Source organism: Nilaparvata lugens, chromosome 10 (assembly GCF_014356525.2).
Source record: "Nilaparvata lugens isolate BPH chromosome 10, ASM1435652v1, whole genome shotgun sequence".
Classification (NCBI taxonomy): domain Eukaryota; kingdom Metazoa; phylum Arthropoda; class Insecta; order Hemiptera; family Delphacidae; genus Nilaparvata; species Nilaparvata lugens.
In genome coordinates, this window is record NC_052513.1 from 10,179,103 (window position 1) to 10,194,752 (window position 15,650).

Sequence of the window (15,650 nt, forward strand, 5' to 3'; positions counted from 1 at the left end):
CCTACTATAATACCGCTCATCTTTCTTCAGGGATTAGAATTGATTGTCACTTTGGCCAACTCTGCAATTGAAATTGAAAGACCTCTCTCCCTGTGAACGCAGTTTTGTTTATGTACATGATTGACAGATTTATCGTCAACAAATTTAACGCATTCAATGATTGCATTGAATTATTGATAATAGGTTTCTTCTTGAAAGCATTTCACAGTACACCTTCTGAAACAATTCATTTGAAAATAATCTAGATAAATGGTTGATAATTTGTAGTTGAACATCGTGAAATCGTTCTTAACCTTGGAGTACTGTTCTAGGCCTATTAGCTAGGGTTGGGTGACTGGTTTACTGAAACCAATCATGGTTACAGTACAACACAAAAATGAATAACAATACTACTTACTTTCTATAAATTCAAAAGTTGCAAAAATTTATGAAAGAAAAATAGAGAGGATTGAAAAAATAAATGTGACACGAATTCAACAATATTATTATCGCTATATTACTTATCAGAAAATAGTGCACTTATCCAATCTGATAAAAACATACCAATCTAACAAAGAGAACAAATTATTTACAATGTAACAATACTCGGGCTATGCCCACTGTGCTACTACCACTTTATATTCAAAGCATTTGAGTTCTTTTCTAATGCATGGTATGTTGTATGGAGCAATGCCTTCTTCTTGTCACTGTTTCTACCACCTAACCAGGATTCGTACAACATGTACACTGTAACGTTCGATTCTGGCTTAGCTTTCAAAGGTAGCTGACGGTATAAGGCCTCCAATTTGCATATCATCTCTTTCGGCGATTTGCCATCCTTTGGACGGATTTGGGCACCTCCGTTCAAACAACCTGAAAATTAAAAGTAAAGAAAAATGTAATCAAACTTGATAAATTAAGGCCAGACTGCACAAAAGCCTGTTGAATTTTAATCACGAAAGAATGCTACGAGAACCAATCAGAGAAGCCTTCTTTTCAAAAAAGTCTCTGATTGGTTCTCGTGGCATTCAATCATGGTTAAAATGGGCACAGGCTTTTGTGCAACCGAGGCTAAGTTTAAACTATTTTAGAAATAATGAATACGTATTTAAAATATGAAAAACGTTGAAAATGCTTGGAATAATGAATAGATTGAAATAATAATGACAATAAAGAAGATTTTGGAAACTATTTCTATAACTCATTGCTATTACAACCTATTCCATTGTACAATTTGCCTGCACTGGAATTAGAACTAGAATTGGAGAAATATTGACGAAATAATAATAAAAAGTTTGCTGCCTAGAAATTACTACCATTTCTTTAGTCATCAATAATTATTGCCTATTTCCAGCATAGTGTAACTATTTATAAGTGTAACTAGTAGAATATTATTGTAGATATATGATATTGAAGAATAAAAAACTATTGAATTTACTGCTGTATTTTTAATTCACATGAAAATGGTTACATTCGAATTTGAAATTCTTTATTCTCCAAAAAAGATTATATTTGCATGTAAAAAATAAGAATACATTCGTATTGGAGGCTCCTCTTATGGGCACATGCCTGTGAGAGAGGAGCGAGTTGTCTTGTAGCATCCAATATACATAATCTTAAATTAAACTATTCATAGCTATGAAAAATATGACTAAATACAATAAAAAAAATTATTTAAGAAAGAATAGACTAGTGTAACAAATAAAACAAAAGTCAATCTGGAGAGAGGTATTATTATGAATAAAATAGAATAAAATAAAATAAACCAAATCAGGTAAACTAAAAAACGAAGTGGGAAGCACGGTGAGATCGACGAACAAAATAAAATCGTTAAAAAAGATACAATAATTGTTGAAAATCTGCTTTTTTGACCAAGGATCGAGAACACTCACATCCAACAAGCGCACTCATTCACACATTCGTTATTCACTTTCAATGTTTATGTAATGTACAATTATTAGCCAAAAAAGGTACAAATACAATGATTTAATACCTTAATTAGTGACTTTATCTTTTCTTTAAATTTTCATTTTTAAAAACTTTAAACTTCAATTTTGAATTTTCACACAAAGGATAATTCAAAAAATTATTATTGTAATCTCAGCACTCTAACAAATGCAACCAATACTATTTACTTAGTCATTAATCTATCTGATCTACAATACTCATTACATTAATCAGATTACATGTGATTAAATTAATCTATTGTAATCTGCATAAATAAAACACTCAATCTCAGAGTGTAACTAGTAGAGTATTATTGTAAATATATGATACCGTATTGAAGTATAAAAAACTATTGAATTTACTGTTGTATTTTAAAGTATCCAAAAATCTCATTATTATGTAAATTTGATATGTGTCTTGGAACTCAACATAACAAAAATATAGCTTACCAAAATGCAGAAATTTCCTAGAAACAACAATAATATAGTTGGCAATATTGTTTTTGTATAAAAATCGATTCTTACAAACCAATAAAGAATGCAAACTAATAGAATAAGCAAATGAAGAATACCTGACGGACAAGCCATTATCTCGACATAATCATAGATGCATTTGCCTCGCTTCAACTTCTGCACCAGATTCTGAATATTTCTGAAACCATTGGCAATACCAAACCTAAGAACTACCTTGCCATCCTTCTCTAGAGTAACCTCTTGGAAATCTTGATTCCTGAGAAATGAAGAAAGAAAAATTTTTATCAAATAATAATTACCGGTACAAGAGTTGCATCATGAATCATTTATGGTGGATATCAGCAAAATAAAGAATGCTGGGCAACAACAGCATGTGATCAATGGCTTTTCAAGTCTTTAAAAGGAATGCTTTACCAACTGCTAGTTAGTTTATTTCCCGGAGGTCTGAAACTGCAGGTCCCTTCATGATCCCTTTAGCACTCATCCATAATCTTGGAGCTTGAAAGCATTCTCAGGAAAAATCAGTTTACAATCATTGTAGGTAATTGTACTTTCCAAATCTTTAATTTGCAATTCTACAAAATGCACCGGAGCAACAGAAATTCACAAATAACCATAGTAATCTGCGTCCATGAAAATTCAGCCAAGTTAGACAACAACCCAAATGACGATTTTGACAAAATATACGTATGAACCTGAAGCATAGTGAAAAGATAGCATAACAAGATATCCCATGGTACAGAGCGTTTATGTTCCAATTTTCACTGTTAACTCAAGTCCACGTAGTTCTTTTTAGAGAAGCTATGTGACGCTGGTAGTATCTCAATACTGTGCCGTTCTTACTTTCTCACCCCATCAAAACAGTAATAATAGACAGTAGTCAGCATAAATTGAAAAGAAATCGGTTGAAATTTAGAACATAAACGACCTATACCATGGGCTATCTACTTATGCTATTTTTTCTCTATGCCTGAAGTGTTGTATGTTGAAGACTGTCAGTTAATTGTATTATTACATATAAGACCACTGGGACGAAATATACGGAATATAAGCGCAAATGAATGCTCTCACACTAAACGTACCTAGGTGGATTGCTATTATGAAATTAGTTCATGTTCATTTTATGAGTAGCCTACCTTATAATGAGATACCTATTTTTTGAGAATCGAGATGTTCTTGTAAACAATTGCTTGATATGCAGTTTGGATAAATATTAGGGAATTTACCTTAGAGCTTTAAATTCCAGACTAGCTTGCTGATCGGGAAACAATTCTTTAGCAGCATGTAGAAATATGTGATGAGCATATCCCCCTGAACCAGATCCTAAACAACTTGTCATATGAAAAGTGGATTTACTTCCAGGAAAAGGCCAATCAAGTTCTGCTTCTTCTTCCTCAGCCAAGTTTTTTCTTTCCGATAGTATCAACTGTTCAAGCTCAACTGTAAACAACAAGTTCAAACAAAACTTCAGAATGCTATTTCGAAAACATAATGCACGAAAGTAAGATACTTCAAGAACAACAATGATTAGTTTTGATTTGTTCATTTAAATATTGCCTAAGCGTAGAGATTAGATTGTTTATCCCTTAAATACAGTCGAACCGCTCTAATAATTTTCTCTCGGTCTGTCGTCTCTGTCGCTTGTTGTAAAAGTTTCCTTCTGGAGAAGAGTTCAGAGTTCTAATGTTTTGATGGAGATAATAGAAAAATATTGAAATATCTCCTTGATTTGGAGGAGTATCTTAATTTTGAATAGATTGTATCAATAAAAATTATTAATTTATACATGTTCATTCATTTATACACTAGTAGTTCTGTGAACAGTAAACCTCGCGCAGTTATAAACCGCAGCCTCCTCTTATACTGTTCATCAGAGTAAATCCTGTCTGTATGTCGTGTCGGCGAGATACCGGTGTGAAAACGGCTAACGGCTGTTGGGGTTGGTGTATCAAAAATGCTAACATCATAAGCTAATCCCCTTCAAGACATACTGTCAACAGGACAGCCCGAGTGCAAAGCAGAGAAAGTTCGAGAGACAATGCTATGTTATTTTAGTTATTAATTGCATGCGTTATTGCACGCAATCAATAGTTCATTTATTTATTTATTCACTATGAAGACAACGGGTTTCCCCAAATATGTCTCCTCAACAATAAAAATTGTACAGATACAAATGAAAAAAGAAAGATAATGATAAAGATAATACGAACTTATGCAATAATAAATAATACAAACAACAAAAATACCACCTAATTCAAAAATGAAAAATACAAAAATTTCAAATACTTATGAAAAAAGTAAAAATAAAACAAATTGAGAATTCAAAATTCTAAAACTTATAAAAAAAATTGAAGAATATAATAACAAATAATGAACAAAACTTTTATCAATAGAATAAATAACATTCATAACTGAATGACGTCCCAACCCATATTATGCACATCCACACTGATACACAAACTATTTATTTGATCAGATCATGCTTACACAAGATTTAATTATCATATTTCCGGAATTTGGCGCGAGAAAACCAGAAGACATCTAGGCGCCCAGACAAGCTTTTATAAGTTCTTTTCCTCCACCTACTATCAAAAGTCTCATTTTACACCCTGGAATCGAATACTAAAGTACTACTTTTCCTCCCATGGGACTAAAAATAATTCCCAGCGGGAAAAGTGATCACTTTTACTCCCAAGGGAGTAAAAATAAACCCATAAGATTAACATGGGAAGAAGTCCGACAACGCCGCGATTGAAGAATGAGGAATGTGGCAACACTGTCGTGGTCGGTAGAGGAAAAGTAAAAGAGCTCTATTTCGATCTTTGGAATATTTTAGCTCTAGGAAATAAGTAGCTCTATTTCGATTGTTAGGTTATGTTCAACCGTTGGTGGATATGAAAAAGTACACACCTCTAATGACGTTAGAGGTGTGTACTTTTTCATATCCACCAACGGTTGAACATAACCTAACAATCGAAATAGAGCTGAAATAGTGTGAAAGCGTGAAGATGTAGTAAAATTATTCATTGTTATAGGTATTGGTGTAGGTGGAGGAAAAATGTTGTGTGCATCACGGGACTAAAGTACTTATTCTCCCTCAGGGAAATTGTCGCCCTCGGCTACGCCATCGGGCGACAACAGTTTCCCTCAGGGAGAAAAAGTTGCACTTTAGTCCCTAGATGCACAAATAACTATTGCATCCTATTTTAATAGTGTATAAAAATTGCATTCAATGAGGCATGCAACGAGGCATGCAATTTATAGTCTACACAGCTGCTGATTTTTTACCAAGTTGCATTGAGATATTCAATTGCATGCGTCATGGCATGCGTTTTTTAATCCATTCGACAGCTGATTTATGATGAATAATTCTATAGTCTGATTTTTAGTCTAATATTGGCGTATGAAGGAGGCTCCTTTTTCCTTTCATATTATCCTTGAAATGCAAAATTTCCAAAAACCTTGTATATATGTCGACGCGCAATTAAAAAAGGAACATACCTGTCAAATGTCATGAAAATCTATTACCGCGTTTCGCCGTAAATGCGCAACATACAAACATTAAGAGAAATGCCAAACCGTCGACTTGAATCTTAGACCTCACTTCGCTCGGTCAATTAACTATTGGATAAGACAAACAAATCGAATGTAATGAAAAACTAGGAAATCACCCAAAAATGTTTTCTATTTCAGAGTTTCTTCTCATAAATAGTCCAAATAAATATGATATGCGGTAATTTGTATTCACACAAAAGTATTCACTATTCCACTTCAAAACTTTAAATAAAAATTAAATCATCAATATGAATTCGGATAGGTTTAGGTTAGGTAAAAGACCCGAAAAACAAATATTTGTTTTATTTTTGTAAATTTTAAATAATTTATGGTTAATGAGGAAATATAAAATTTCGGCTCGGTATCACAAAAGCCTGTTAGATTTTAACTTTAACCTCGATTAAATTCCACTAGAACCAATCAGAGAATCATTCTTTCTAAAACAGCCTTCTCTCATTGGTTCTCGTGGAATTCAATAATCATGATTAAAATTTAACAGGCTTTTGTGCAACCGGGCCATAGAGGATAAAACTTCCATTATTAAATTCTGTGGTACATTTAATCAAGTGATTTTTTTTTCTCTTTTAAAATTAAATCATCACAGTGGGTTAAAAATCATGAGATTTTTCCTACATAGTGGTTAAAAATCATGAGATTTTTCCTACATTGTGGGTTTAAAAATCATGAGATTTTTCCTCATTTAATTTGCCAATCATTGATTCATGTCTTAACAAGGATAAAATGAAATTACTTTCAAGAGTGGATTGAAAAGGAAAAATTAAGTTGTTTAAAAATGTTTTTTATAGCACTTACTGGCAGTTATGACGCAATCTACGTCACGGGTGTTTGTGCTGGCATTGAAGAAATCTTCGCGAGAAGCCTCTAGTTTTTTGTCGTAACAAGGCATAACAGTGATGTGGTAGATTGGTCTGGTTGAATCTTTCAAATACTGGGGTAGGTAGTTCTTTACTAAAGATCCCATCACCTGCTGAGGAGACTTTGTTGTGCTAATGTAGGGCAAAATGTAGGAGCCATGTGTCTTCTCAGCATAACATACCCAACCTGAAAATAAATTAAACAGATTCCAAATAAAAATTTGTGGAATAATAATACTAATATTCTGAGCTTCCTTAAATTATTATAATTTGATTGTAAACTTCAATGCCATAATCTTTATTATTACTTGAGAGAGCAAAATCTCATGTTGAAAAAAATGATTTACCGGTATGTTTTATACTATTTACTATTGAAAATTAAATCATTTTTTGTTTTTTTTTCTGTGATGTTTTTTAATATTTTATTACAGCTATTTTACTTGCGTTAAGGAAGCAAATAATGATATGGAATAGGAAAGCTTCTTCAATTGATAATATGGCGAAATCCTTGATATGAATGCTGACATAAATTCTGTATTTCTTATTATAAAATAAATTCACATATAAATAAAATTAAAATGAGCTTTATTGTAAATTAAAATACAAATACAAAAATTATATACAGCACTTTTTGAGCTAATAAAGATAATTTCTAAAAACGCCAATTAAAACTTGCACATCTAGGGACACAGAGCTTTGTTTTGGCGCAAACCATAAGTTTTACAAAATGGACATAGATATAGAGAACTTTGAAAAAGCTTCAAAGAGGAAAACTGCAAAATCTCACCCGGACACGATGATGCAAGCATGGGCAAGGCCGATTTACTTCCATCCACTTTCATCCGGTAACGCTCAATAAACTCTTCCTGCGCTTCCAAAAGTACAAAGTCATCTGCTACGCTCATATCCAATACAAGATCAGCACCAAGTCTTTTAAAGTAACCTATGACAAATAACAATGTATCAATTGAAATTATTATACTTTAGTAATAGCAAGATTGTTGAATGTACTAGAGCTGCTTTCCGGGAGAGTGGAGTGAGCTCTGACTCACCAACCCTATGGATGGATATCTCTCCGTCCTTAATAAAGACAATCAGTCTCCGTAGCGTTCTCAAGACTTCGTATTGTGATTGTTACTCTTATTCTTCCTTATTTCAAGCTCTAATCAAAATATTCAGACGGAATTGATTCTGATTGCTTCCTTCATCATTATCTATGATTAATGTCATCAATGTAGCTGAAATAATTATAAATTATTAATATGAATAATAATAATTATTATTATTATTTATTAATTAGCATTTGAGCAAAAGCAACTTCCATTTTATTTCCATCTGTAGCTGAAACTGTTTGAAAGTTATTCATGTAAAAGCTAAAATAGTATGAAATTTAACAAATGCGTACATTTTAATTATATTTAATAGACCATTATGCAAGTGTTCTTGGAAATATTTCAGATATAACTGAAGCAAACATTTAAACTGATATGTAATATTAAATACTTGATGATCGCAGAACAGATTTGTGCGTTGAAGATTCAAGTAACCCCTGCAATATGAATTATTAGGGACGCTAGGAAGAGGTAACCATCCTGAGGATTGAGTAGTTAAATCACTCCCGCTTTGATTCCAACTATGAGCAAGGCAGTTCTAAGTTATTATATTCTACACTCTCTGATAATGAGGGTAACTGTATATAGTAATTGTAATAATGACTAGTAATAATTACAAAATTAAAATGCATTCCTACAGACAAGAAACTTAGGCTCGAATAGGATTCAATTTTAATATTAACAAAAGAAATAACGTTGGAAAGTTGAAAGTTTGATTGCCTAATTAGAGAAATAGAAAGTATTTAAACTTATATTTTCCTTGATAATAGTTTGGTATTTTATTGACAATAATACATTTACGTACATATCTTGAATTGCGTGTTAGCTATCATAAGATTACTTCGATATTCATTTATTTTTATAAATACGGTATTTCAATGGATTTAAAGAAAAACTTACATAAATAGTTGGATAAGAGTTTAGGAAGGCATTAACTCACCTGTAAGCTTCTTTAATGCTGATTCAGGAGAAATGGAGAATGTTTCGGCCAATGAGAGAGCAGGCTGCATGGACACTGAAACAACTATCAACTGCGCCTCTTCTATTTGCCCTGACTGAAAATCAATTATCCGTATTGAATATGAATTTCCAGTTTAAGTGAAACCTAAATAAACTTATTGGAAAATCATTATTCATCCAAGTGCGGGATGAAGTAAAGTTCATTGTATAAAAACTAGCTCCAATCAAGTTTATTTTATCTTCAGAGAGAGAATGAGAAAAGTAGAATATCGAATATTTACGAATCAAGTACACAATACTGAAAATAAATAAAAATTTATAATTACAGTATATATTGAATACGGTACAAGAGTATATTAAACAATATTTTGATATTGAAGTGAAAATTTCTAAATCATCAACAATTTTTATTTAACGATAGAACAATTTATTATTATTAACTTTTTGGTTGGGGCTACTCTAAATTATCAAGAAATAAAAATAAAAATCTAGTGAGTTCACTTGGAAATTACCTTAATGTCGAAACATGTTGAGTAAAAATTTTTAAAAAGGGTACTTGGATTTTTTATTTTTATTTATTGATAATTTATTATTTATATGAACATAATTTTACCCTTACCCTTAAGAAGGGTAAATTCTGCAGGGCAAAATTTCAGATATTTTTCTCCCAATTAGAATTAGTTTTTTTGATCTGTCGACACTCTTGTAGTTTCTTTTCTCTCTTTTGTTAACACATTTATTAATCTTACTATAGTTTCTTTAGTTTTTCAAACCTCTTGTTCTTATTCTTTTGCTTACCGTAGTTATTTTTCACCTTTTTTTGTAATTTCTTGCTTGTATTTTCCTTAGGCTCACGATCAGACGAAAGTCTTATGAGCCATTTGATTCTTAAAAAAAATTATCTCGCAATTGATTTTATTAGTCATGTTCAAGCCTTGTGGACACCACTGTGATTCGCAGGGGCGATGGCTACTATTTCTACCACTTGACCATGGCTTAAAAATTCTTCCGCTCCCGTCGGCGTCATGTGAATCGCAGTACTGTGCACAAGCATGAGTTGTAATCTGAAAATCCTCATCATGTAATAAATTACTTGTTTTCATGAAAGTGTGAAACAAAGCAATACTGGAAGTTCAGTTGAAGTCAGATAGGTCAACTCAGCTTAGTGATTGTCAATAAAAAAAAAAAAAGAAATTTGGAGTAATAATATTTTGAGAAAAATTCTTTTAGAATAACTACAATATTACCACACATGGTTTGAACAAATTGAACTATCAGTTTCAGACAATGGGAAGGCAAGAAACTATGAGATTGATTTTTACACGACTAAATCTAAACTACTGCATTCCACAGTTTAAGCCCATCAGAAGCAAAAATCACAAATGAATAGTGAAGTATGCAGCAGAAACTTGACTCCTCAATGAAGTGCCTGTTAGACCTAAGTTTTGCAGTGGAAGATAACATTGTATTCAACTTATTTATTTTATTACAAAGTACAGAATGCTACTCACATCAAGAAGTTTTTTCTTTTCGTTGAATATTCTCATCATTTCATCTTGACTCTGTTGAGTAATGAGCACCGTTTCTGCTGAGGTAATGCAACCACTACAGGCCAGACAATCTGTGAGAGAAATATCAACTCGTTGAAGGGGTTGAATAGCCCCTACCTAGAAAAAAGAAAAATATTTTGTCAAGTAATATCTAAAGGTATACTGAATAAACTTCAATAGAAACTAATAAAAAATGGAAATAATAAAATGTTACTAACAATAAATCATAAAAAATAATCCACACATCTTTTATTTATGAAAAACATGGAAGCATACAGGATTTCTCCCAAAAATTGCTTCCATAACAACACAATTACAATAGTTCATTATACATAGTAAGAGTACAGAAAAAAAGAATATTAAGAAATTACAATGAAAGAGGATATATTTTTCAGTATTGTAAAAGCTAGTTACTGGTTTGTGCAATAATTATCAAAAAATTGAATGCAGTTGAATTATTCATTAGATGAATAGCAAGGCTGGATTGATTGCGTCACAGGTGGGTCTACACGATCCAAATACGAATGATTTAACATAAATAAATTAATAATAATTAAATAAATCAAGAGAATTATTTGATCTTTATTGAATAATGTAAAACCAATAGTAGTAAATACTGGGCAAATAAATATTAAACAATGCAACATGAAAATCATATTAAGTATTATAATAAAGCTATTTGGTAGCAAGGACAAAGTTACAGGTTCAGGAGAAAATAACAAAATATTTTGTCCCAAAAGGTAGGCCTACTGGTACCGGCGCGTACCATCACAAAAACAGTACTGTGCATTTCAAATTAATGAATAGACATGAGAAATTGACTAATACTTTACATACCTCATCCAATTGAACGTAAGAGCCATCACTTTGAATCTTTATCTTTGAGCCTGTTCCAGATGTTTTACTTTTATCAATTTTTACTGGTTTTATACATTCCTGTGAATTGAAAATTTAATTTATTTTTTTTTATACATGGCATAAAAAAGGCAAACCAGAGTAAGGAGATTTAATTTATGGTCAAACATAAAAACATGTTTAATGAGCAGCAACTCATTCAAGTAAGGAATTTGGAGTACAATTACTTATTCCACAATTACGAATAGTTGCTTGGTTTCTTTTTCCATAGGCTTCTGAACTAGATAGCAGAGAATTGAGTGATACCGGTATATCTGATGTAGATATCTGATACACTCCGACCCAGTGGATAATGTTGAACACTCTGCATTTAGGTTAGATGTTTGGAGGGAAACACTTGCAGAAAGAGTCAGAGACATTGTCAGATGACTAAAAAACTCCAAAACACAGAATATTTTCGGCTTATCCACTCTTGTGTTGGAAGATACCATTGATCAAATTGCAGAGCCAATGGCTGCAGCACTTATTCAATGCTTTAGATTGGGAATATTCCCATAAACAATGAAGATAGCAAGGACACTGCCAATCCACAAGAAATGAAATACTGAACTCCCATCAAACTTCAGACCTATTTCGATTGTACCTATGATGCCCAAGGTCATCAAAACCGAGATGAAGCTGCAACTCACCAGCTTTTCTGTAATGAACAACCTTCTGTCTCAGTCCCAGCATGGCTTCAGAAATGGTCGTTCAACAGCCAGTGCTCTTCTCAGTGACTGAGAAGATTCAGAGTGCATTTGAGTGTGGCGATTCACTTGCACTCACGCTATGTGATTTGAGAAAGACATTTGACTGTGTGCCCATGGTATTTTAAAATTGAGCCTGGTATTTTAAAATTAAAAAGTATGGTGTACAAGGAACAGTATTGAACACTGCCAAAAGCTACTTGGAGGGTAGGAGGAAGGTAGTCTCACTCGAGGGAGCCTCATCAGGCATAAGAGATGTGGTGCACGGTGTGCCACAGGGTTCTGTGTTGGGTCCCCTGCTCTTCATCCTGCTCATGAACGACTTTCTAGACAGCCTGGGCTTCATTCTCTTTGCGGCGGATGACGCCAAACTGACTGCTAGAGGAGAAACACTGGAGGAAGCAGCGGGACGGTCAGTTGAACAACTGAAAGTCACCAAGATCTGGTTTACTGCAAATAGGATGAAGCTAAACGAGGAGAAACCCAACTTTCTGGTCTGTTTCCTCAAGAGGACTGCAGTGGAGGCTGAGCCAGTGCAAAAAAAAGGAAATCAGGGTCATCACTTTCGCGGGTCACAGGGGCCATTGTAGGCCGCTCTTCGAATATATGAAGATTCTCACCATACACAGCCACTACATCCTGTCCTTCTTGACCCATGTCAGAGATAATCTGCAGAGGCTGGTGAGAAGAGATGAGATTCACACTTACAACACTCGCCATGCAACAGATCTAGAGGTTCCTCGCAGTAGGCTGGCTAGTACACAGAGAGGCTTCCCATCAGCTGCAATGAATTTCTACAACAGACTCCCAATGGAAGTAAAAAATGCGCCTTGCACAAGATTCTGCTCTCTCGTCGGACAGAAATTGATCAATAGACAAATTTATTCATTGGCTGAACTGATCGATAAACTACTTTTTTACAGAATTTTTTTTTAACTTTGACACAGTCCGTCTGGTACCCCCAGTCAAGGACGACGACATCAAGTATAATTAAAATTGATTGTAGATTCTTGGTGATGAACTATATTTGAAATATACTATACCGGTTCACTATTCACTATAAAAATATCTTTTAATGTTTTAAAATTAAGATAAGTATTGTGGTATTTCTCCATATCCTGAAAAATATTTGGGACCGGTGCAAAGTTGGGAAAGGATAAATTAATGATGGAGCTACCTGCTTTGTCTAATGACAGACAAGTATAGCAAAGCAATATGAATCTGATGCTGACCTTACACTGTGAATCTCACTAGGACATATAAATCTCAATAATACAATTTTGAAAGTCAACTGTAAGTCAGTGTTTAATACCTTATGATTTTTATTCATTACAAAAAAGGTGTGATAAATACAGCCACAATACACAACATGCCTCCGACTGGAGGTGCCCCGAAGCCGACTGACAGGGAACTACAATAGCTTCCCATCTCAGGCAATAACATTTTTAACAGCCTTTCAAGACAAATTCAGGATACACAGGACTCTTGGTTCTATACCTCAGTGGAAAATAGACTACTGGAAAAGCCACTCTACCCAATGCAGGATTTTTACGAGGAACCTCTTTTTGGGAGTCAAGCACCTCCACAGCACGAATAACCATGCAGATTATTTTACTGTGATCAGAGAATTCAGACACTGCCTATCTGGAAACCCCAGTCCTTGGCAACAAGCTCAAGTATCAAGAAATTTTTGAACCATAGTATCTAGATTTAGGTGATGCAGGTACACAGTTTGGCTTCAGAGTGGGGAAGTCGACAGTGGAGGCTGTTGAATATATTGTTCTCAAGGTTCATACAAGTTTTGAGACGAGAGGCCTTGCTGGGCTCACACTGTGTGACCTTAGCAAGGCATTTGACACCCTGGACAATGCTACTCTTTTGGCCAAGCTCGCTTCCTATGGAATTGGTGACAGCACTCTGATGCTTCTCCGTTCCTACCCGGAGGGTTGATGACACCTCAATGCTGGATATAATGACTGACCTGGGCAGAATGATTTGTGCTTCTGAGAGGGATGTTGTGGACTGGTTTCGGGCAAATCTTTTCCTTCTCAATGGCGAGAAGACCCAAAAAATTGTGTTTGGCCTCAGGAATGGAGTGCTATATGATTTCCTTCCAGTGAAGCTCCTTGGCTTTACTCAGGCTTCATTCAGGTGGTCTGTGGCAGGTTGAGCAGGGTGCTGTTTTTGCGCAGGAGCCTGAGAAGATGTATACCAGAGGCCCATCTCCGCATGTGTTACTTTGCCTTCTTTCAAAGTGTGATGGCATATGGTATCACCTTGTGGGGTGGTGCCTCTGAGGTGAAAGATATACTGCTAGTGCAGAAGAAGGCCATCCGGATTCTTTGTGGGGTCGAATTTTTAGCACTAGCACATTGTAAGCCTCTCTTTGTGAGTGAGAAGATTCTCACTGTTTTCAATCTTTTCATTCACAGGTCAGCTATAAAGGCCTTCCACAGTGTCCATACTTTGCCTACCAGGGGTGATGTGCATGACCATGGCAACAGAAGCAGGCTGAGACCTGCCATATTGTAGATTGGGGAGGATCCAGAGCAAACTCATCTACCAGCTAGTTAGAATTTTGGACAAGCTGCCAGTTTCAGCCAGGAATCTGCCAGAGACGGGTTTGAAGAGGAGACTGAGGGCTTTCCTTTACGAGAACCCCTTTTATTCTTTGAGGGAGTTCTATGATTGTGATCCTCAGACTGTGAGTCAAGATACTTCTTGCATAAGTCTTGTTGCTTCTTCTGCTTGCTGCTTGGTATGTCTCTTTGCATTTGTGTTTTGACTTGTAACTTTTGTTCTTGACTTGTTCACTTGTGGCCATACCTATGACCACGCCATGAGAAGAAACACATAATTATTATTATTATTATAGTTGAATAGAGCTGAAATGTAAATAAAACAAGTTAGCCGTCTCACTCGGCTTTACTGGAATGTAAATTCTCCTCAGTAACATCTAGTAATTTGAAATGGACACACAAAAAACAAAAACTTAATTACCTTAAACTGAATAGTTGGTCTTTGTAAAACATTAATGATGCTGTAGAAATAAATTGATACTTGGAATACTGTAGGCTACTTGGATAAGACAAGAGAATGAATTGATAAGTGTTAAATTTAGTCAACATTTTGAGCTTGGTCAATACTGATACTGATAGATGTTTAATGTTTGATGATAACTTTGCTAGAATATAAATTATCCAGTAATGCTGTATTAATAGTGCAAAAAATGATTACCTGCGATGGAGTAATAAAATCATCTAGATCAGTTAACTGTAATATTCCACTAAAATGTGACATTGTGATAATTTTTTTTTAAAATCTATGGTATGAATTTCTATCTCCAAGTGCTAAAGCTACAAATAGGTGTAGATTAATTAAATATATACACACTTAAAAACTTTTAACGTTTTATGATCCTGCACTTGAAATATTATAGGTTATGAATTTCCACAGATTACAAATGACAGTCAGCTGTTATCAAAGGGGAAAGATAAGTACGAATGCAGGTCAATGTAAAAAATAAACAACAGCCATTGAAGGGAATTTTGCAAAAGCAAAACATAAAAATATTATACTTTGTCCTCCTATCCTATTG

At 34.1% G+C, this 15,650-nt stretch overlaps 1 protein-coding gene across 1 annotated transcript; it reads right to left on the minus strand.

Moving 5' to 3' along the window:
- Positions 1-467: 467 nt before the first annotated feature.
- LOC111062457 (probable cytosolic Fe-S cluster assembly factor AGAP009023) lies at positions 468-15,568 on the minus strand. The gene is made up of 9 exons (XM_039436262.1): positions 15,290-15,568; positions 11,289-11,387; positions 10,413-10,568; positions 8,882-8,996; positions 7,617-7,772; positions 6,768-7,016; positions 3,626-3,839; positions 2,498-2,655; positions 468-852 (listed from the first exon to the last, which is right to left on the minus strand). The coding sequence occupies exons 1-9, from the start codon at positions 15,350-15,352 to the stop codon at positions 608-610; spliced, it is 1,455 nt and encodes a 484-aa protein (XP_039292196.1). The 5' UTR covers positions 15,353-15,568; the 3' UTR covers positions 468-607.
- Positions 15,569-15,650: the final 82 nt, after the last annotated feature.